The 24,132-nt window shown below is 39.6% G+C and overlaps 1 protein-coding gene across 1 annotated transcript in view; it reads right to left on the bottom strand.

The window, feature by feature from the left end:
- dst (dystonin) overlaps positions 1-24,132 on the bottom strand; it is a 104,710-nt gene that overhangs the window by 72,255 nt on the left and 8,323 nt on the right. Inside the window, exons 5-8 of the mRNA XM_035531626.1 lie at positions 13,103-13,164; positions 10,529-10,618; positions 6,154-6,231; positions 4,510-4,602 (exon numbers count right to left, since the gene is read on the bottom strand). Of these exons, the coding sequence (XP_035387519.1) occupies positions 4,510-4,602; positions 6,154-6,231; positions 10,529-10,618; positions 13,103-13,164 (323 nt within the window). The remainder of the gene's footprint in view (positions 1-4,509; positions 4,603-6,153; positions 6,232-10,528; positions 10,619-13,102; positions 13,165-24,132) is intronic.

The following is a 24,132-nucleotide window of genomic DNA, read 5'->3' as shown; positions in this document are numbered from 1 at the left end:
TCCTGTGCACATGGCCATCACATATAATCCTGGTGGGCCCCTTCACATTCTCCAGCTCGTGATCCGTACAGCCTCTATGGGAGTCATACCCCCCCAATGTCCGGAGCGTATGCTCCAGCGCACCAAAACTCACTGCCCTCTGCAGCTTCCTCCGAAGTAGCCTCTTTTGTAACAGCCGCTCTTTTGCATCAATACATTTTGAGCGCTTTGCCACTCTGTGGAGGTTTTGCTCTATGGATGGGCAGCTTCTGTTCAACCATTGGGCACCCAATTTCCTGCCAATTCTGAACACGGGAACCACTCCAATATAAACGCTGTGGCTGTTGCTGCCTCTTCTAGGTCTTGAAACTTCAGCCTGCTCTGGGTGTGGAGTATCTGTGTGACTGTGGGAATTCTGCCCCGTGGCATCACAAACTCTCTCAGTCTGGGAGCTGTCTTGCGCTCTGTGGCTGCTCACAGAGTTGTTGGGATGAAGCTCTCCATGTTTCCTCCTCTTCCTTCTCTGGAAGAAACGGCGGCCCCGGAGATCTTTGGGTGCGGGGTTAAGTGGCGCTTTTGTAGGATCAGCGTAGCACTCCTCCTTAGGGCCCCTCACACATCCGCATGCGTTTCCCATTTTTCTCACTCACACATGCTGATTCTCGTAAAACTCCAACAGAGCCCAACAATGTTGATTTCTTCACACACACACACCAGAAAATCCACGAAGCTCAAGAGTTCCCTTGTTCTGGGAAAAAGCAGCCATGTCATTTTGTTGTTATTTGAAAGGCATCTGGTGACAAGCAGCTTACTGCTAAAACTCACTGGCCATCCAAGCAGCCGGTCTGAGCAGTGAAGCTTCTTAGTCTATGTCTTGTGTGCTCCGGTGACACGTTACAGAGCTCACGTTCCCTTTCCCAGTCTCTCACGTCATGGCGCTCTCGGCTTGTTGCCGACACGCTGGAGTCCCTGTTGACCTTTGAAACCGCTCCCTTTGCCCTGCTAATCCAAAACAAACATCATGAAGGCAACGTGCCAGGGAGAGCACTGTGGCTCAATGAGTGCCAGCGCCCCCTGCTGGGAGGCCATCCCAGTCTGCTCTCTTTCTCTGCCCTGCCAGTGTTGAGCTTCCCTCAGCTGCTCCATGTGTTGGTGGTCACAGGTTTGGAGAGGGCCAGGAGGCTGGGGGTGGGAGGGTGTAAGGCGAGAAGAGTGCTTCATATTCCGTTCATGGCCTAATGGCTTCTGATTGCAGTATTCCGCCTCCGAAAGCACTGCTCAGCAAATTGAGCCGATCACATAGCACGTACCGGCCGCGGAGGATGGTGGCCTGTCATGTGGGCTTTAAATATAACAGGACAGCACAGCTGTCTTGACAAGTACACCATTGGCCAAGGTGTCCCCGCATGACAACGGTCTCTCTATTTGTTCTTAAATCTAGTGCAAAGACTAAAAAGGGTGCTTTACGTATTACATGTTATTCCATGTATTTATGAACAAATAGGGCAAATTAAAATAAATTAATAGATTGTTTGAGCTGTTATTTGTATAGAAAGATGCAGGGAATCTTTTTAAATGCACCAATAAAGAGAAACTGCTATAGAGGTCACTGGTGACTAGTTTTTGAAATAGTGAAAATAATTCCATGACACAACAAAACTAAAAATAAAGTGTCACATGGCTTTAATACTAGTCAGTGACGTTTTCTTTGGACTGACTTCGCACCAGAGTCAAAGTCAATAGCTTTATGTACTTTAGTGCTCCACAGTCCCACAGGGGCTACAGCAGTATGAAAATTAAAGATTAAACAACAAGAAAGATCACTGACATGGAACCTTTTTAAAAACCTTTTCTAGCACATGGTCTTTCTCCCAGTTTATCATTTTAACCCATATACAAAATAATGGGATTGAACACAGCCCTTCAACTGCCCTGTCTAGATCTTATGCAACATAATCTGTGATCTGAAATCCCTGGAAGATAAGCAGTAAAACACTAACATATAGAAATTATTTAGTTCTACAACAGTACAGCAATAACATAAAATTATGTCATGATATCAAAGGGAAAGGGTGTAATTGAAGTCCTATGATTAACTAAATTAACTTTTATAGATTTTACAGTTATTTAATTAACTGAGCAGCAGTTGCTGTTTTATGGTTTAGCAGCAGTGTAGAGAAGAAATAGAATCTTTTGTAATATTGTTATCTGTGGAAACATGAAATTATACCTTACGTACACCCTTTATTCATTGAAATCAGAAGAAAAGAGTAACATCATTCCACCACCCACCCACAAGCTAAAAACATCTTAAAGAATCTTTGTGGTCTAAAGAGACAGATTTCACGCATGTTGGAACACTCAGGGCATGGGTAATGATTCAAAAAGAAAGAGCAGCAGATCTACACACCTCAGACAAAGTTCACAAAGTGCGCAAAGCACCCCTACCCCTACCCCCAATTGTTGAGCTATACGTAGGACTTGGAGAGTGCTGAACTGGCTAAGAATCAAAATGCTTAGACTGTCAATAATAATCATTAAATATAATTAGCTCAGGATTCAAATACAAGAAAACAAAGAAAGAAAATATGATTATACTTCAAAAACATGCCAAGCCATAGCTGGATTCTGACATCGGCTAAGGAGCTACAAACCAGGCAGAGTCGTTGAAAACATCTGAGTGGGGCAGATCCACATCTGCAGAGTCAAGAGGCAACAGGCCCACAGCCACTAGCGTCTCATGCCTAACGGCTCGCGTGAGAGTGACAGGGGCAGGTGCTAGCACACATCACCCCACGCTACCTGTCAACATGGTTTATGAGCCCAAAAATGATAAAGCGCCTTTTTATACCACACCCACATATTAGTGGGTACTTTTTGTTTTTTTCACCATCCATATTTTTGGACCTGCCTCAAAAGACTCCAAATAGAGGATTTATCAGCTGTGGGCCAGCAGGAAGGCTAGGTCCTCAGTGTAGTCTGGGAAAAGGAATGCAATCGAGCATTCCTGTCAACTGCCTGCCGGAATCTACTACCGAATCTCTGTGCCCTTCAGTCAGGATGCGGAGAGCGAACGCAGATATTATTCTTTCACAGAGTCACCCGAACTCGGGATATTAATAACATAGCATCAGCCTCAGAAGGACAAAGAGACAGAGAGAGAGAGAGAAATGGGCAGACAGACAGAGAAACATCTAAAGTAATGCAAAAGCAGGACATATAATACAGAATGTCTTGCAAACCAGTAACAAAATGGATTCACGCACTCTAAACACAACCCCCAACCTCCCCTGAATCAGACTTGATATCCTGATGACAGCATGGGCTTGTGATCATGCTTGGTTAGCCTGCAGCAGCACAGTGAGGACAGCAGAAATGTGTCCAGCCATCACCTCCCCTCAACTCTGGTAAAAACCCTGCACTGGCACTACACCAGCAGGTGACAACATATCCTCTCCAGAAAAAAGAGAGACAATCTGTGCTACTACACATTTGTCTGCATCCATCATACATCAGGTTGGAGAAGCACATAGTATAGGAACTTAAAGACTTTGTTCTGAAGTGATGTGATCGGCATCGTCAGATCCCTCAAATACAGAGGCAGATGGCTTGACAAAATCATCCAGAGAACAGAACACTTTAAACACATAAACAGCATTCATAACTGAGAAATATAATCTACATGGAAAAAAATAATGAACTATTTCCAAGTAACTGCTAAGCACAGCATGAACTGAATATATCAATCACACAGCATAGTCAAGAAAAATGCAATCAGATCCCTCAACATACATGTTAGCACACCACAGTAATTCATGACATGGAATGTTCCTGCAGGCAAAGACATAAAGGAGATATACAGTAAATTAGGCCTGCTCATTTTTATTCAGCCCCTTGTACTTGCAGGAGGTAATCACAATGGCATCATAAGAGAATAGCCACATAAGCACAATGTATGAAACTACTGCACATATTACACCACCGACAGTGTATATGAAAACCTGGACAAGAACAAAACAATGTGAATAATGTTTAATCCCATGAAAACAGTTATATGGCACAACAAGTGCTATGATGACATTTCTTATTTGGTACGGTTTTCAACCCAGGTTGTTCGCAGCATGAAAGACCATATGGCAGGTTTGACCTCTTGTGGTCAAAAGGTAAACTGCATTATCAGAACAGCATTAAAAGTAGTAAGACGACATTTGTTGTCATACTTATTAATCCCCTAAAATGACAAAAACAATTTATTTATCATGTCATCTTACTGGTTCTTCTAATAGGTTTATCAGGTCAGAAAATGAAATACAAAATTTAAAACAAAACACATACTGTGGTAGTCACTTTTTATCCTCAGCAGTATGTATTCGTGTTTTCTCAGCCAATACTTCAGAGCCAGAAAGGGAAGCCTTTGTAATATCATTAAAACTAGTAAGAGAATCTCAAGCAAAACGGAACAATGAAAGGAACATTCTGGAACCAATGGCTGCTTAACAAGCAGATAAAGGTGAAATAATTCTGACTGACCTGAAAGTGCAGAATAATGGTCCATATTAATCCCAATGTAAGCTTTGGGTTGCCATCGGTGATGTCATCATTTCTGATGTTCACTAATTTCACCTGTGGGAAGGGTAATGGGTTGAGTAACGCAATAACAGTTTTAGAAAATGCACTGAACATTATTAAAAATGGAGATTAAAAATGTGCAGGTATAGTATCATGGCATATTATTTCTCTTAAACTGAACTAGAATTTTGGAATAATTTATAAAACAGATTATAAGTAGATCATGCAGGAAAAATTAATTCATAAGGTTAATTATTCATACATATATTAGATGTAGGCATTTTTCAATACCTGAAAAATGTAATGATCTCAGATTACATGCAAATGGTCCTGTCATGTATCTGCATTCCACATTTTCTTTTATTAAAATCTTCATTAGGAAAAAGGCAGCAGATCCAATACATGTAAACCATAACCCTGCCTAGAACTGATATATATGGCATTATTAATTAATTTCTCCTGTGTAATCTATTTGTAATCTATATTGCCAAATATTTTAAACTAAGTCTTGGTTATACTTTATAGAAATAATCTGCCATATCAAAGTGCAAGGAGCAAAACCATCAGAACACAGTGTCATTACTTATACTTGACTATGATAATCTGTGACGGTTTTGACAAGTAATCATATCTCCCAGTGAGACATCACTATGAAGGCATCTATCTAATATTCCCTGAAAATACACTCCTTGAGTTTTTAGTATGATGACCATTAATACTCATATTTAAAAAAATTCTAAAGTACGTGCCAATTTGTAACTTTGTCGCAGGTGATTTTTAATTATTTTGAGTAATTGTTACTGTTATTTGTTACTGTCTGTTAACAACCAGAAGAGGGAACCAAAAGACAGAAGAAATTAGACACTAGAACATTTATTCAGAACAATGGATCCTTTGAATGAATGCTTATCCATTAAATGTTTTTTTGTTTTTGTTGTTGTTAATGTGCAACACAAGCTTTGTTCAACTAAAAACAATACATTTCAGACAATAATGACATAACAAATAATGTCCATGCTTTTCCTTAAAAAACTATTTTTTCAAACAAATCTGACATTTTAAGAATCCTAAATCAGAGTACTTTATTGGAATTGAAGTGACGTGCTTTAACTATAATTTCTCAGAAATTCAGGATAAGTCATTAATTATGTTAAATCTGACATCATCTTGCTTTACAGCAGTTCATTACTGCTCTGGTTTATTGTCTTGAAGTCACTGAAACAATAAACTTGTCAGTACGGCCAAGAATGAAAGTAAACTGGACACTGATTGCTTAATAACTAGGAGGACATTTCTGCAAATTAGGGGACTTCTTGAAGACTTATGCAAGATTTAGGCCCCTTCTTTGTCTTATTCAGATCCCTATCAGTGATGTCATGTCTCAACGAATCCATTTTCTCATCAGCACTAGGCCACAGTGATTAACCACCTGACACCATCACAGGGAATATGAGTTTCTACACTGGTGACAAAATTACTAATTACACTGATATTTAATGTCCATTTGTTTCTCTATCCTATTTTAAATACTTGGTAAAATGACAGGAGAAACTGCTAATAGAAGTGCTACAGAGGTATAAAGGCCCCTACAGGGTTTAGTCCCACCTGCCGCCTTTTTAAGTAGTCCAGTGCGATCTGTACGTTCTGGAGCCTGTGGAAGCGCATGCGGCCTTTTTCCCGAGGCTGCAGGAGGGAGGGGGGACGAGCAAGGCAGGGGACACATAAGTTTATATCACTTTCAGACAGCCATGCTCTCAGCACCACACACTCACCACGTCCTCAGTAGCAGGAGGGCCCTGCCTGTTTTATAGCCTGCTGCAGGGGAGAGAAAGAGAGTCAGCCCTGAGGGTTAAAGCTACAAATCAGTGCTCATGGAAATCGATGGAACAGAAAGGAAGGCTGATCATCTTTTTGTGTGTGTGTGTGTGTGTGTGTGTGTGTGTGTGTGTGTGTGTGTGTGTGTGTGTGTGTGTGTGTGTGTGTGTGTGTGTGTGTGTGTGTGTGTGTGTGTGTGTGTGTGTGTGTGTGTGGGCGGGGGGGTTGGACATCATGGGGAAAAAAGGTCCAATGTGATTGCTAAGCAGATCCGCAAATTACATACCACAGAACAGGTTTATTACATAAAACAGCAGTGGAAAGCAGTGGAAATTCCTTTTCAGAGTTTCGGTTTCTCTGAATGGGAGACCTTCTCACAAACGTCCTGAAAACTGGCACTTCTGGAGGTGCTTATACAACATTAAGTCCTGCGATGCTGGACCTGAATGATGGGTCAAACGCAAAGCTGCATGATGGTTTGTGGGAGCCGAAAGCCAGGCACCTGGGACAGGACTACCAGAGAGCACCTGGTGTATAGCATGAGGCAGTCAAGCAATCAGATGGAGAACGATGCATGAGAATACAGTGATCAGATGAAGAGAAACCTACAGAGGAAGGATATACCTTAATTCTGGCCACAGTTCTAATAACTCCTTTTCAAAACCAAAACTTTGCATAGTGTAGATGGATAACATACTCTAGGCTATAATGCAACTGAGCACGTGATGGATGATAAACGAATACGCATACTGTTGCAGCAGGTCTGTGTTTGTTGCAACAAACCACATAGGCTAGAACTAAAGGCTTTGACTTAATTCCAGTGCGCAATATGGATGACTGAAATATAGGCAGTAAGTAAACTTATATGGTACTAAAAATGGGGAAAAAAATGTATGAATTCAAAAGTAAGGCTTCATAGGTAATGCCATCCTCATGAATAATGATCAGTGAAGCACTAGGAATTTCAGCCAGGTCATTAGTTCTCAGTGCTTTTTTTTTTGTCAAGAACACAGAGGCCAAGCTCACATTCTAAAGCACTCCATGGCAACCCCGCCAAATGCAGAGGCCCTATTCAAACAACACAGCACATGGTATTTATTTATCTCTGAAGACAAAGTCTTAGACACTGACTATATTTCTACAGTCCACGAGAAGTCAAGCTTCCTAGTTTTGGCACACTGATTAACTGTCACCACACACCAACAGTTAGTGCTGTTACTGAGGTGGGGTAGTGCAGGTGACCACACCTACCCCCTTATCCTCATCATCATCATCCCGCACACGTCCATGCCGCTCAACTGCACATGCTCCGGCACTCACCAATCGCAATGTCTTCAGAAATTCGCGCTCCCTCGGCTTGCCCGTGAGAATGCAAGCGAGAGCGAAAGAGAGGCACACACACAGACACACACACACAGACACACACACACACACACACACACACACACACACACACACACAGAGGGAGTGCAGAGACAGGTAGACAAATAAGGAGTGATGAACAGAGAAAGAGAGAAAGACAGAAGAGAAGGAGGGAGAGAAAGAGCAGGGAAGATAGGAAAGAGAAAACATGGAGTAAACAAAAGAAAACAATTCTGAAGAGCTCTCAGGTGGGGTGGCCTTTTTGGTTTTTAAATTGGAACAGGCTTAGGGCAATGTAGGAAGCGCATACAGATTTAAAATGACACATATCTGGAGTTACAGTTAGAGTTACTGGGGAATTCTAAGAGCTATTTCTCTTTTTTTGGCAGATCACTAATCTAACCAGCAGTTTAATGACCTGCTTGATTTAAAAAAAAAAAAAGACTGATTAAACATATTTAACATATTTGAGGTCTTATTTTTAATGATCAGAAATAACTATGTAGGCCTATTTTCTCAAGAGCTAATGGCCACTGGTGAGAGCATTAAGAATAAGCATTAACTGCACACAGTTTATTCAAATGATTCAAGAGCAATCTAAATGCAAAACTACTGGTGCTGGATGCAATCACTGCAATAAGTCATACATAATTAGACCTTATATGTAGATTCTTATGAACTTCTGAGACACCCTTAATATACAGCACCTTATATATCCAGAACTAAGAAATATCAATGTCTGTGAGCAAATATTATAAAAGAATGAACAATTTGGTAACCCGGCTACTTCAAACACCTTCAATGCTGGCATAAACTGAAATACACTGCTTGGCCAAAAAAAGGTCACCACCTGGATTTAACTAAGCAAATAGGTAAGCACTTCCCATTGGATTCCCATTAATTACTGCATGGGTGATTATGTTTCAGATGGCAACAAGTTATTTAACCCTAACTGATGCAGTGAGTAGCTTCTCATTTGTTAAACAACCATGTGGAAAGACACATCCTGTGGTCGTGGAACAGATGTTAATCTGTTTCAGAAGGGTCAAATTATTTGCATGCATCAAGCAGAGAATACATCTAAGGAGATTGCTGAAACTAACAAAATCGGGTTAAGAACTGTCCAACGCATTATTAAAAAGTGGAAGGACAGTGGGGAAACATCATCTTCAAGGAAGGAATGTGGTCAGAAAAAAATTTTGAATGATCGTGATCGGCGATCACTTAAACATGTGGTGAAATCAAATCGTAGAAAAACATCAGTAGAATTCAGGGATATGTTTAATAGTGAAAGTAAGAGCATTTTCACATGCACAATGTGAAGGGAACTCAAGGAATTGGGACCAAACAGCTGTGTTGCCTTAAGAAAACCACTTGTTAGTGAGGCTAACTGGCAAAAATGGCTTAAATTTACTAGGGAGCATAAAGATCGGACTCTGGAGCAATGGAAGAAGGCCATGTGGGCTGAGGAGTCCAGATTTACCATGTTCCAGAGTGATGGGCGCATCAGGGTAAGAAGAGAGGCAGCTGAAGTGATGCACCCATCATGCCTAGTGCCTACTATACAAGCCTGTGGGGGCACTGCTATGATCTGGGGTTGCTACAGTTGGTCAGGTCTAGGTTCAGCAACGTTATGTGCCCAAAGAATGAGGTCAGCTGACTACTTGCATATACTGAATGACCAGGTTATTCTAACAATGGATTTTTTCTTCCATGATGGCAAGGGGATATTCCAAGATGACAATGCCAGGATTCATTGGGCTCAAACTGTGAAAGAGTGGTTCAGGGAGCATGAGACATCATTTTCACACATGGATTGTCCACCACAGAGTCCAGACCTGAACCCCATTGAGAATCTTTGGGATGTGCTCAAGAAGACTTTACGCAGTAGTCCAAATCTCAAGATCTTGGGGAAAAATTAATGCAACTCTGGACAGAAATAAATGTTGTGACATTGCAGAAGCTTTTGGAAACCTTGTGGAAACGATGCCACAGCGAATGCGTACCATAATCAAAGCTAAAGGCAGTCCAACGAAATATTGGAGTGTGTGACCTTTTTTTTGGCCAGGCAGTGTACATTTTTAAGCAGAGTTTATACAGAACATAACTGGTAGAACACTGGGCAGTCATTACACAGTTGATGCATCGAAGCTGCATGTGATGCCAAACAGTATAAACGACTTATGAATACAGAAAACACTGTTTCAGAAAGAAGAATCTTTTGCTTCCAGCAAAGCTGCAGCAAACCTTATTGTCAGAATGGTACTTTTGTCTGTAAAACTTATAAAAACCAAAAATAAATAAATAAATAAATTAATTAATAGATGCAGTGCATAGACAAACAGACAAACTATGGTTGAAACACAAAACAACATTCCCCAATCAAGAAATCTTAGGTCACAGTGTTATGTAATGTGCAGTGTATGAAAGAATGAATTTATGAATTTAAACACTTTCAATGCATTGTTAGATGCACTACAGCTATTAGGAACAAATGGTCAAGTGTCAGTCTCAGAAGGTGTAGCAAGTTAGCAATACTGTGTAAAGGGAGTTTCATTTTAGTGAGATTCACATGTGGGCTGTTGCAACTACTGACGCTACTGTGCTGGCCCTTAAAGCATTGTGTGGTTACCACCAGAAAGTGCAGTCTGATTCAAGAGCATAAAAGAACTATTATATTCCTAACGCTTGATGAAAATATAACAAGTTAATATACAGCATGTTGAAGGCACTTACGATATACCATAAAGCAAATATGGACATGTTCATCGAAGCAACGGTTACTTTTGACAGTTATACTTACCAGTGTGTCACCAGACAGCACCTCCAGTAGTGAAATCAGGTTATGTCCATCTCGTAAATCCTCATATAGGTCATTTACATGCTTTCGTACCTGGAACACACAGGTATAATATTTACACAGTGAATAATAATAATAATAATAATAATAATAATAATAATAATTTTCTGCTCTGTTGACAAACATTATTTGTGACAGTAATGTAAGACAAGACATATCATAAATATCACTGACAATGTATTTGAAATTTGTCTAATCCAGGATACGATTTAACAGTTTTCTCCATAAACCTAGTAAAAACAACAAAGCCAAATCTGAATCAACTGTTAACCTCAAGCATATTTTCTTTCCTGTTTTCTAAAAAATTCTAGTTCAAACATATCTCCACACTCTAATGAGGTTAAACCTGTTCTCATTTGGCCAGCACCCACAGATATTAGATCTGAATATGCACCCTGTGCACAGTTCTGAATCCGCTGAGATTTTAGATTCTGTTCTTTAGAACAAATTTTACAAGTAAACATGCAAACTGTCAGCAGTATTGTTATCTTAAATGCAAGTCATGTTAGCATAGTTTGGTTGCAGCATTGTCCAACATCATTCACAGGCACTAGAATGTTACCAGCATAATCATTCTAACTGACAGCACCTTTGTTTCATTGTTAGCCACATTAGCTCTGACTGACCTACATATAATTATACTGTCAGATTCCATTTTCCATCCCCATTCAGTAATACCTAAGCTAGCTGCTGGCTAATGACAGAAAGCTTATTTTCAGGCCGCTCACCACAGCCTCACTCTACACAGCTCAGGGGGCATCCAGTCCTGAATACCACGGCACTGAAGTCACCTAGCGCCGCCTCGCTGACCCACATTTACCCAGACCCTTGTCCCTCTTCATCCCCCAGACACAGCTGTGCATCCAAAATAGCAGAGAAGCCTGCAGTCCATGGGCAGACCCGCATTCCCTTGGCCTGTTAGCCCCCCTGCACTGGAGCAAGGGCTGAGTCCTGGCACCGACCCTAGGCCTAGAACCAACTCCAGGCCGAGCACTGACCCCAGGGCTAGAACCAACCCCAGGCCTAGCACCATTAGTCTCTAGTGTTTGTCATACATACGATGAGAATCGTGATGCCAACCCAATGTCCTGCAAGTTTAACCTATTCAGAGCCATTAGGTTTCCTGATTTCAGAGGTGAGAGAGCTACAAGCAGCTACAAGCAGCAATTCAGCATTATTGATTCAGCATTATTGATCTGACAGTGTATTTGGGGCAAAAATCTTACAAGCTCTATAGTGCATAACAAAGAAGGCTTTGCCCAAGGTTCATTAATTATACACTACAGTCTAATTTGTGTGAATTGTATATGTTGTGAATAGTTTATTTGCTAAATTGCACCAGCAAAAAGAGAAAAGACTGAATTCAATGCGCCAGGAGTGCAATTTAAATTAGAGAGAGACAAAATGTTAAAGGTTCTTTTGTTTCCTTCCTCTCCCTCTCTAGCTCTCTCTATCTCATTACTACAGTGAGTGCACTGCTTGATAAGAGATCTTATACACCTTGAAGAATAGTGCAGTCTGGTAATGCTATCATGTGATACAGGTAGAAATAATTACTCTGATGACTGCATTAAAACAAATATTCTCTATTTTATCCTTTTATATCTTATATTTTAGCTCAGTCAATAATTCAAACCATTTCCCACAACAGAGAAATGGAAAAGCTGACAGTGCCTATAGAACCATTATACATTGCTGCATGCCTGCCATAACTGGCATTCTGTATAGGTGCAGGAAAACCAGCTTATACTATTTTTTGCTGAACCACACCTTTCAAGCGATTCAAGAAAAGATTTGTAAGCTCCAAGTAAAAAAAAAAAAAAAAAAAACATGAACAGAGCTGGTGTGGCTATCACATGATTCATCAAAATGACAACCTGTTTTGATGAATCCTCTGAGACTATGGAACAGTCTGCTGTCCAATATTCGCCAAGCCCCTTTTGTCAGGTATAGTGAGAGATTGTGGTAATAATACGTGTTTTAGTGCCTGTGTTTTATGTTTTTGGTACTCATCAGCTTATTGGTGTTTTATCTCTTTTTACCCATCTTGTTCTACATCTTCTTTCTCATCTTATGTGTTTTACTTGGGTTTTTTTTTTTGTTTTTTTTACCTGTTTACCTGTTTTTGTTGTGTTTTCTCATGTGTAGTCATTATGCTGATTTTTTTTACAGCACTTTGGCCACTTTCAAGTTTTTTAAAGAGTGCTTTATCAATAAATCTTACTTACTTGATTAGCATGTAAATTATGTGTCCTTTACAATTACCTCAAATATTACAGCATGCAACATTTTTTTCCAAATACCAGTAACCTAATAAAAACAGTTTCCTAATTTTATAGCAACAACTGGTAATGCAAACAGATATGTAATTAATGCAATGTCCAGGCACAGCTGATGAAAGACTTCTTAATGAAATGTTCTGTTTTTCTAGACATGTACTTCACTACATTATACACACTCACACACACACACACCCACAAACACACACACACAAACACACACACACACAGGGCTTACCTTGAAGAGATGCTGGTTGATCCATTTGGTAAATGTCTTTTTTTGTACTCTGTCTCTTTCATCTGTAAAGACAACAGGCTTAAGTTAATACAGGATTCTTATAACCACCACACACATTTTTAAGAGGAAAAAGATATACAGTGGTATAGTACTGCACGTTTTGAAGGCAAGAAAATGCAAGGCAAGTTTATTTATATAGCACTTTTCATACACAGTAGCAATTCAAAGTGCTTCACATAAAAGAGTTTCACAGATAAATAAAATCAAAACAAAAATATAAAACTAAAAACTATTTAAATAGAACAAATTTTAAACTAAAATGTTGAAAATTAAAGTGCTAATAAAGTTCAAATTAAACATGTACAGTGTTAAACAGGATGAAAACATAATAAATTAAGCAGTAAAAGAAATGGTACAGGAGCCAAGATAACAGTGTTTAAACTCCTAGTGCCCTAATGAAAACTAATCATTTCTCTTTATGCAAGTTTGTTTGTTTGTTTGTTTGTTTTACTTTCATATTGGCGTATGAGTCAATCTGTAGTAAGTACATGAGGTGAAAAAATCTACAAACATCTCTTCATCTGAATTAATATGTATAACTCTGTATTATATAGTCTTAAACTGTATAATTCTAATAATTTTATTCTGGAGGGATGAATTTCTTACTTTTAAATGTCAGCAACATTTCTTCTGTGCAACACCACTCATATGTTCACATTTCCCAGGGGATATTTAATTATAGTAAGCTATGCTGAAAATATTCAAAGTCCATGAGTCTTTGATTCCATTACATATTGCTCCCGACCACATTATTTTTTGTTTCTCATAACCATGGCAACAAGCTTGCCCACTTCCACGTCGCACACACAGAAGTATGAGTGTGCTTTTTTTTTTTTGAATGAGCATATAAGCAAGCATTTATACCTCATCATAGTCAGCACAGTTTTCACAAGCACAGTATTACCAGCATAAGCAGGGTTAACAAATGGACTGCAATGACATTCATCCTACAGTTACAATTATGCCATGTAGCAGACGTTCTTATCCTGACTGACTACTACAGACACAGAGACTATCTGTCTCATCACACATTCACTCTATCACGTCTAACACCATCACCCATCATCATCATCATCATCATCATCATCATCATCATTATCATCATTAAGGACAGCAAATGTTTGTCACCATGTGCACCACTCACTCAGGTTAAACACTCAACCACAACATATAATCCTCCAGGATTCTTCCCATGGGAGCAAACTACCATAACAGCACATGATCAGTCAAAACTCTCATGGACCTTTGACCAGCTACCATTAACCAACATAACGTTACCCTACCCAGAGACTGTTTCACAATCACTCCAAATCAGAAGTGGGAAGCCGGTCTGCAGCAAATGACTTCGTCAGGCAGCAGGGAGAAAAAAAAGAGATTGGCACAGTAATGGAGGAGTGTTACTGACCCATGCAGCACATGAGAGACACCAGGTGAGCCCGGAGCTCCTGCCCGCCCCTCACGAGGTCCAGCATCCCACCAGGCAGCTCCGACACCCTCTGCACTATACGCATGTTCGCTGTGCTCTCCACAGCCCCGCTGCCAAGGGAGGAACTTCTGCTCGTCTGACAACTTTAAAGCCTGCAAGGCAACATTTACACCCTCCTTCTCGCTTTCTTTCTCTCTGTCTGTCTGTCTGCCTCTCTTTCGCCACAACTGGGACGAGTTCAGTCAGGTTTTCCAGTGTCATGCTGGAAAATCAGAAGCTTCTAAATGGATCCCATTAAAAAGAAAAGAGTAAGGTTTTTAAAACTAGTTTTAGACTAAAAATGACTGTAATATCCATATAATTTAATAATTCCAAAACAAACCACGGTTTTGTCTTAAATTCAGTGTATAATCTAAGAATCATTTAAACAAACATATGCCAGAGCACTAAAATAAACTAAGCATCCAAGCTTTCAGCCTTTTGTTACTTCCGTTAAGAATAAGCAAATATAACTGAGGGTTTACATAATTATAGGTAGTTCAGATGCTGAATTGTAGGAATATTCTCTGATGAATGAATAAATGAAATCTTGGGAGTATGATGCCCTCTTGAGGAATAAAAACATTTCACAGTTTTTTCTCATTCCACCACTCTGTTTCTAAATTAAAACTAGAAAAAACTGCATAGCACTGCAATAAAATGAATCAACCCAAGCTGTCTTTATCAAACTATCAAACTTTAAAAGTAAAGGTCACCTCCAGTCATAGATTTTGTAGTTCATTTCACAGCCAAATTCTGTTTCAAAGGCCAAATAAACACCTGAGAACTCTGCCTCAATGAGAATAATTATGGCAATCCTACATGCAATGTGATTATCGCATAATAATGATGTTCCTGATTTATCTAGTTTATCTAGTTTACATCATAAACACATTATGTCCCATAAATTCCTCAAACCTGGACAAGTCTCATGGACCTTCTCCACTAATCTCCCTTATCTGGGTCTTTAATCTTGATTGCAATCCTCGTATACCTGGTGGGTGGAAATAAACAGTTCTGAAGTTTTAATACAGTGAGGTGGTACGTTTTAAATCCACCAACACTTCCAGATTCTTTTAGGATCATTTTAAAATATTTTATTTCACGCTGAATTATTTAATTCAGTCAGGCCACGCATTCCTTCGATCACTTTATGAGGCAGCCAGAAATACTCCTCACTGACAGAGTGTGGAAGCTGTTAAAAGTAAGCACAGAGTTTTTCATTTAAAAACTCTCTTCATGTCCTATTAACTGACCTCTTCAACAATATGGCAATATGATCTTGTGTTTCAATTGCCAGATAGGTTATAAATATGGCAAGATATTTTGACAGAAATGGGACTGTTGATGGCAGCGGTAGGAACCGGATTTCCATTCCCAAACCTGTCTAAAAAATTCAGATTGGTATGTCCTTTGAGAAATAAAAATGATAGAGACTTTTCAATTGTGTATTGAAAGTGTGGCATGCTGGTCTTTTGTCATGCATTACATATTCCTTCACTAGCAGGATGCCTTGTTTATTTTTTGTGTATAGCTACATAAAGTGCAGTAATTTATATAGTTTCTACATAAGGCTTCAAAAGAATAAGTCATTTTGAAATGGGACTTTGCTAACTTTCAAGATGTCACGGGTTTGATACCATGTCATGGTTACCAACCAAATGTTAACTTTGTCCTTTAGCAGTTCAATAAATCTATAAATAAGGTCCATCTTAAAGGTTCTAAAGGACAACAAACAAGGAAGAATGAAGAGCAAATTAATTCCCCAATAGCATCTCCCTGTAAATGACTTTCCTAGTAGCACAATAAGAGGGCTTGACTGGTCTGACCAGAACCACTCTTCTGTCATGTGTCTACTGAAAACTGGCTTAAGAGCATGCATATAGACATACTGAACTGTTTAAGTGGAAAGAGGAGGACTACATGACTACATATGGGGCACATGTGCTCCATTTGGTTGGCTTCAGGAACCTATATGAACTGTCCATGAAATTGAAATATATGCCATAATAATATAATTACATGTTAATGCAAAGTGTATAGCTTAATATTCTGCATATACTATGCATGAAGAATCATTTAAGACCTTTCAATTCCAAATCAGATTGTTTTTATGACAAGCAATCATAATTCTTTCATACATTTAATGCTACAAATATCAGTTTCAGAAACCTGTCTTGGGGGAAAAAAATCTGATTTAGCCATTGCAACCTTCAGTCCAAACACAGCTCAAGATAGGATGCACACATGCACTAATAATCACAATAATCACCAATCTGAAGTTATTCAAATCTAGTTGTGTTGCCTTAATGTAACACTGATCTGATTTTTTTCTGCGCTGTGTGAAAACACAAACCCAATCTTTTCAAATCAGACTGAGTCACTTTCGTATGTAGTCCTAAATCTGAATTCATGTGGCTTTTTTGCCTATATGCATGTGCTTAGCCCTGTCGTAATTTAAGTGCTTTTTTGCCTATATGCATGTGATTAGCCCTGTCATCATCAATCAGCAGCTAAACAGCAAAAGCAAACGATAGTCTGGATTTTTTCTTTCTTTCCAAACCAGATTGTGTACAGCTAATGAAATGTTGGCCATCCTCCAGAGCAAAATGTGATGCATACATGAGGTACTAGTGTGTCCATTTCACCAGTTTTAATATTATGAGATGTCTCACAGATATAAAGTTTTTTGTTGTTTGTGACGCTGGGATTTTTAAAATTTTGTTTTCTTGGTGATGCATCACATAGAATTAAGAGTGAGAGAGGTCACTTGCAATTTTTTGGAAAAGCCAATCAAACCAAAAAATCAGAAATCAGCAATGAGGCTTATAATGTGAATGTAGCCTAAGTCCCTGTTTACACCTGTCATTAACATGCATCCTTCTTATTAGGATTATAAAAGGCCAACAGTAAACCTCCAACATGCATTGTAAGCTGCATCAGGCCACATTACATCTGTAGTGTAAACGGTAATGCATCTTTATGCGTCCTCAACAGCAACCAATTACAGTCCATATCATACTGACGTTGCCCTAGATGGAAAACACGTGACAATTAGTGTTTGGAAGTTGTTCTGAAAATTCCATCTGTCCATGATCTGTAATCTGAGTCCTACTTTATAATGGTTCAAAAAATAAAGAACTAAAAAGGTTTCATTTCAAGCTTCAATGGCAGTAAAATGCTCCGCAGCTGAACCCTTCAGCTAAATAACTTCTGATCGTTTTGCAATAGCAAACTACAGAAGCAGTGAAGCAGAATCAGACCAGTGGCTAATGGAGTCCTGACTTCCTTCATTTCCTCTCTCATCCCGACAGCAGGGTTCAGTTACTCCTGCTTACGTCACAGGCCAGCAGACATGGCCTAAAATAAAGCAAGACATAAAACAATGTGCCAAGCACACCTCTTGCCAAAAGGGCAATTGCAGAGCACCGAGTCTCCACTGCCACTGCGGAGCATGCAGGGAAATGGTGGTCTGATGACGTCATCCTTTAGAAACGAGACTATGGGTTTAAAATTGGGTCACTGTTTGCCATGTGTCTTGCTCCCACAGTGTAAGGCACTGACTGTATACATCAAATATCATCACAAATCCAGTTGTGATATGGTTGTAATTATGGACTTGCTGGCATGCAGTTAGATATGCTATCAGTCTGGAAAGAGAGTCAAGACAGAAAAAAAGTAAAGGAAATATGGGGAATATGTGCCGGAGACAGTGAGGTCTTCACTGCAGGGCCAGGGGCCCTTAAGCCCTAAAGGCTTCAGCGTAAGCATTACTGCCTGAAGTGAGCCCTCAAGGCCTCAGTATGAACCCTGCTGCAGAACAGGAAATTGGACTTTGAATGGGAGGTGTGGTAGAATGTGCTCATTTACTGTAACTGGGAATGTATCTCCAGATCAGGTCACTGATTTCTCTGATCAGTTCCCTGAGCAGTGTGTCCTATATATTACTGTGTAGTCTTGTTGCCATGACAATTGTCCTCTTCAAGCAAAATAATCTTCTTAATCTCCTTATTTCTTGTAACGAATACTGGCAATGCTTGCATCACACCTCTCGAAGTGGGTAAAAAAAAAGAGTCCACACTACCCTGGCATAGAAACAAAATGCAAATATATAGCTACCATCAGAAGCACTCAGGAGCACCAATCCTTGGTGGTACTACAATAAATTCTGCTCAACTGTGAATGTGGAAGCAAGCAGCCCATGTTTAAGGAGAGCTCCAAGTCAGTCAGCTACACCACAGTCCAGCTGCTTTACTCACAGCGACACTGAAGCACTGCAAGGGCAGTGAGGACTCTCAGGTAGGGATTTTACAGGCACCTGTTTAAATCAGGCAGGCAGCAGTTGAAAGAGCCAAACGGCCAGAGACTGCCTCAGCAGGCGATAATCAGAACTTCTAGCCCAACAGCAGCCCAGTGTTGCCCAGGACGACTAGGCCCTAATCTTTCAGGGCTCTCAGGTCGAACACTGGAGGTGAGCAGGGGTTCAGGGAGCTGGCAAGAAGGCCATTAGCGCTAGGATGTTAAAGATTAATTCCTCTTTTCAGACTTCTACTTGATTTAAGATATAAACATGGGATAATGCCCTGTGTTCGATAGCAGGGTGGTGCCATGGACCATGATGTGTATTGATCTTTGCCTCAGGCTTTAGTGCTCAGCCACTACAGTTATCAATCTGAATCAGGCTATCTGTATAGTTCTGGTTAGGTGCAGTACAGCAGAGGTGATAAAAGAGCTAAGGTTACAATAACCAAAACAGTTAAAATAATACGTAAACATGAATGTTCAATACATAATAAATATGGATGGGTAATAAATCCACCAAGCATCAAGCTATGTGGAAATAAAGTCACCTTCCTGAGAGGCCAGGCTGTTGGGATAACAAGGCTCTAGTAGACTGTAATAAACACCAACTAACTGCCAAGATTACTTGGTCATTTCTGGTGCTGCACACATAATATGACATACAGAACTCACATACTATTTTGCTAAATAGAATCACTTTGAAGCCTCAAATTGAATGTTTTTGACTTGTTCATTTTGGCAAATGAGATCTTTTTTGGATGTGGAGGATACATTTGCCATAATGCTGAGTCTTTAGTGACAAGGCCAAATAAATATATGATTTAGTTTTAAGCTTCCCCTTTGTTTATAAAGTTTCTAAAGTCTACACATGTTAGTTTTTACAATCACTATATATTGCATACAGTGTGTATTTTATATAAAAAAAAAAAACATGAGGTCTATGTTCATTCTGTATTTTGGAACAGCTATAACAAATGTTTCTATACTACACACACACACACACGCACACACACACATACATATATATATATATATATCTCACAGTGTGAATATACTTATCTGTAACAACAAAGCTTTAAAAGAGCAGAACTACAAGAATAAAGTCATTGGCGTTCTTTTGGTTTTCACTTCAGTGCTCTCACAGGACCTGGCAAGACCGCAAATCTGTTGCAATGGGTGTGTTTCTCTGCATCCTTAGGTCATTAAATAGAGAAGGCTCTGTTGAGTCAGCCAATCGATCGAATGCATGAGGCCGGAGGGGAGGGCCCGTGAGCAATCACATGACCGCAGCCAGACAAAGCTGAGCTGTCCCGAGCAGGGAGCGGCCGGGCTGAGTCACCATAACGACCAGCCAATACATTTACACACCCATGAACACACATACAGACACACACAAAAATACACTGTGATATTCACAGACACATATTCAGATTCTCATTACATTATCACGTGAAAATTTCAGTTCCACAGAGAGGCACTGCAATCTCAGTAAACAAAAAATTCCTGTCCTGTTGCAACTGTTTTCCACAAGTAATCACTTGCAGCTGAGATTTGTAAAAGATCTAATCCACCTTTACCAGTGAATTCTCAAATCTTCGGCCTGGCCAGCAGACAGCATTTCTTATTAATTTAGCAAACACAATAAATAAATAAATATAGACTAACAAGCTTATTCAACCAAAAACAGCAAGTAACTCAAAAAACTAAGGGCTGTCATGAGGTTTGGTACAACAGCAGACATGGCATTTCATCAGTTATGTAAATACTAATGATTTTGAATGAAATATTTGCACAAAAAAGGATGCATCTGCTACTGACTGCAGTCAACAGTTCCAGTTGTAGCGATGATGTCATGCTATGCACATCTGCTAGATACCTCTCTGGGACATGACATCAGTGTTACTGAATATTTTTATCTTGAGAATGCACATCTAAGGAGTAATATATTGTAAAGCAGTGCACATTAACACATGTTGACAAACTCATCAAATTGGTTCATGGCAGACCACATCATATGATTGTCATAGTAATGATGTAATAGCAATAAAGACTCTCTATAAGGTCCGCAGCAGTGTCTCCTGCACCTCCACCTTCCCATCCACCCATCTGTCACTGTGCCAAATGACCAGGAAAACCTCTCGATCACAGAACATGGGTTAGCATGTATGATGGGACTCAGGCACCGAGACTGTAGCCGGCTCAGTTTTCTTCCTGTCATCTCAGGACAGACCCAACCCACCCCACACCCAGCACCTCCCTATCACGCCACAGCCCCTCACAATATTTCCCCGACAGCATCGGCTGGGCATGCACAGACCCCTAGCCCTGGCCACAAGCTTCCACAGGAACACTGCCACACGGTCACAGAAGGGCATGGACAATCTTCCCCTGCAGTCAACCACGTCAGGACACAAGAACAGCCTTTGTGCTGGAGCAGAGGCGTAGATCAGCTGCAGTGGCAGCTGCCGACCGTGTGGCCCATTCTGCTAGAAGCAGAGGAGGCTGAAGAGGAGGGGTGGGGCTCCAGAGGAGGAAGAGCACAAAGGCAGTGAATGTGCAGAAATGCATGCTTTCCTGCCTCCCGTGAGAGAAAGAAATCGCACTCAGCATGTCAACAGCACTCCACTACAATACAATGAAAGGAAGCACTGATGTTTGTTTTTGGCAGTATTTGCCAGTTTGTGACATAGGCAAGAACACATAGGATGTATATTGTAATGCAAGATATCGCAATGGCAAATGATAAGGTTACTGCAATAGTCCACTGCAAAATTGCTAAAGTTATTAATAATGAATAAAGTCTTGTACAGGGCATTAGGCACTATGATGTCATGGCACTTTGGCATGATGATAACAGGTCCCCACTAGGTTTTAATCACAATCAGCAATATTAGCATTTGTAGCAGTAATGAGAAAACAAAAGTTATGACTATGAAAAATTAAATACAAACAAAATTAACAACACTGAAAATAGCCATTAACAACAATATCTTGACAACAACAAATATCAACACAGTGTAAGAAACAACCAGCTTACCTCACATGAACAGATATTGATATGCTATGCTTCTAAACAAATTCATCATAAAAATGCCTGAGGTAGACCGGGTCATGTGAACACAGAGCCCTAGGCAGACACTCTGTCAGCCATGTGTTAGTACCCTCACAACATATCCGACATATCTGTGGCCTCTCTACAGTTCAGACATTACACATTCCAGGTAGCATCAACTATTTTTGGATGATACTTCAAACGTTTACATGGTGCCAAGTTAAGTGGCAAACAATACGGCCTTACTGCAAGTAGTATTTATATAAATGCATGCATTTCTTCATATTTCTACTTTAAACTTATTTTCACTTTGAATGAAAGAATATTTTGTTTTTAAGTTATTCATGTTACAATCACATGGCATTTTGAAAGAATTTTGTCTCATAATGGATCACAGTGATAACACTAACAATACATCACTGTACTAAAATATCACAAAACACTAGGAAACATTTTGAATCAATTAGTGATATTGTGATATTTACATTATTAAAGTATGTGTAAAACATATTTGCTCAGAGAAAATTGTTTAATCATTTTTACTTACCAAATGTATACCAATCTTCCAATTAAAGAGATTATATCACATCATAGTAATAAATATGAAGTACAGGATACAAGTTACATAGGGGGATTGTATACACCATTTTACACTTTCCAACATCTTGAAAAAATTCTAACTAAGTCAAGAAATGGAGATTGTTTTTTGTAACAGTAAAAAATGCTTTCAGATCAATCTGTTTTTGTCTTAAAGACATGCATACTACATCACACATTTTACATTTAATTCTCTAAGATTTATGCTACATTACTGAGCATGCTTGGTACTACAGAGTGTGCACTTCTGGTTGAAATTCAGCTTGGCTTGGTTGGCATATGAATTGCATATCTAACCTGGCAGTATTCTGTTTGATCTGTTTTAACAAAATAATATCTGACTGTATAATATATATGTATATATTGGACTTTGAGCATATATATATATATATATATATATATATATATCCAAATACCATATATTTATGATGGCTTTGTATGTTACTGCTGTCACAGTATGGCCCCTCCTCCCACACATCTGTGTGTGTGTGTGTGTGTGTGTGTGTGTTCGTTTGTATGGAAATGCCCTCCCCGTGGTACACACTTGCTCCTTGTTTTGTGTTATCATGAGTGTATATAAGTCTCTTGTTTAATTGTGAATGTTGTCGGTGGTTGAACTTACATTAGCCTAAGTGCTACATTGACTTTTGTGTCTTTCAATAAACATCGTTGTGTTTTACACAGCTCCTGTTTCCATCCTGCCAAGCATCCACACATTACAGAACCACCAACCGCCAAAGGATGCCAGGGAAGAGGAGAAAAAGTAAGAAGAAGGAAAAGAAAGCACTTAACCGGTCCTCCCCAGCCCTTGCGGGGAAACCCCCCATAGTCTTGGGCACTCTCTATACTGGTACAACAGGAGAGAATACTCTTGGAAAATTTTGGGGGGCCCTGAGTGTAGTACAGAGTCGAACTCTGCGACGACCTACAGGCCCTCGACAGACTACCACAACTGGTACGATGACAAAACTTCACTGAAAAACATGCATTTTGGACTGTGGCGTTATAAACATTAGTTGAACATCTATTGTTGCCAATCTTGGCCTGTTGTAAAATGAACATTTAATTCAAGTTCAAAGGTACAGCCTTAAAATGTTTGAAAGAGACTGGTGAAATGTCCATTTGAATAATACAAGTGAACACTGATCCTCTCTGGCTTCTATGCAATTATCTAACATATCATGTTGTGTAGGTGTTGTGTCCAACATTCTTAGTGTTGCTATGCAAGAAACATAAGACATATTAAATACTGATGAACAGATGATAAGTAATCTCTTTCCATGCACATGCAAGGTCTAAGACATTACATACAAAGACAAGATTTCATCAGATAACTGAGGAAAGGCCTTCAGAAGAATGGTAAATGAAATGGAAATTTAATCTGAAGCTCTTTTGTCTGGAGAACAGCTGCCTACTGTTACTGTATTTTCCATGCAGTACTAAACATCACTTTCAGGAATTTTTGAACATCTAGACATTAGATTTATGATTGTCACTGTCCATAGTTTCTGACATTTCAGAATGAGTAAAACAGATTTTGCTCACTGATTTTTA

This window comes from Electrophorus electricus, chromosome 11 (assembly GCF_013358815.1).
Source record: "Electrophorus electricus isolate fEleEle1 chromosome 11, fEleEle1.pri, whole genome shotgun sequence".
Lineage (NCBI taxonomy): Eukaryota > Metazoa > Chordata > Actinopteri > Gymnotiformes > Gymnotidae > Electrophorus > Electrophorus electricus.
This window is presented reverse-complemented; position numbering and strand designations above follow the sequence as displayed.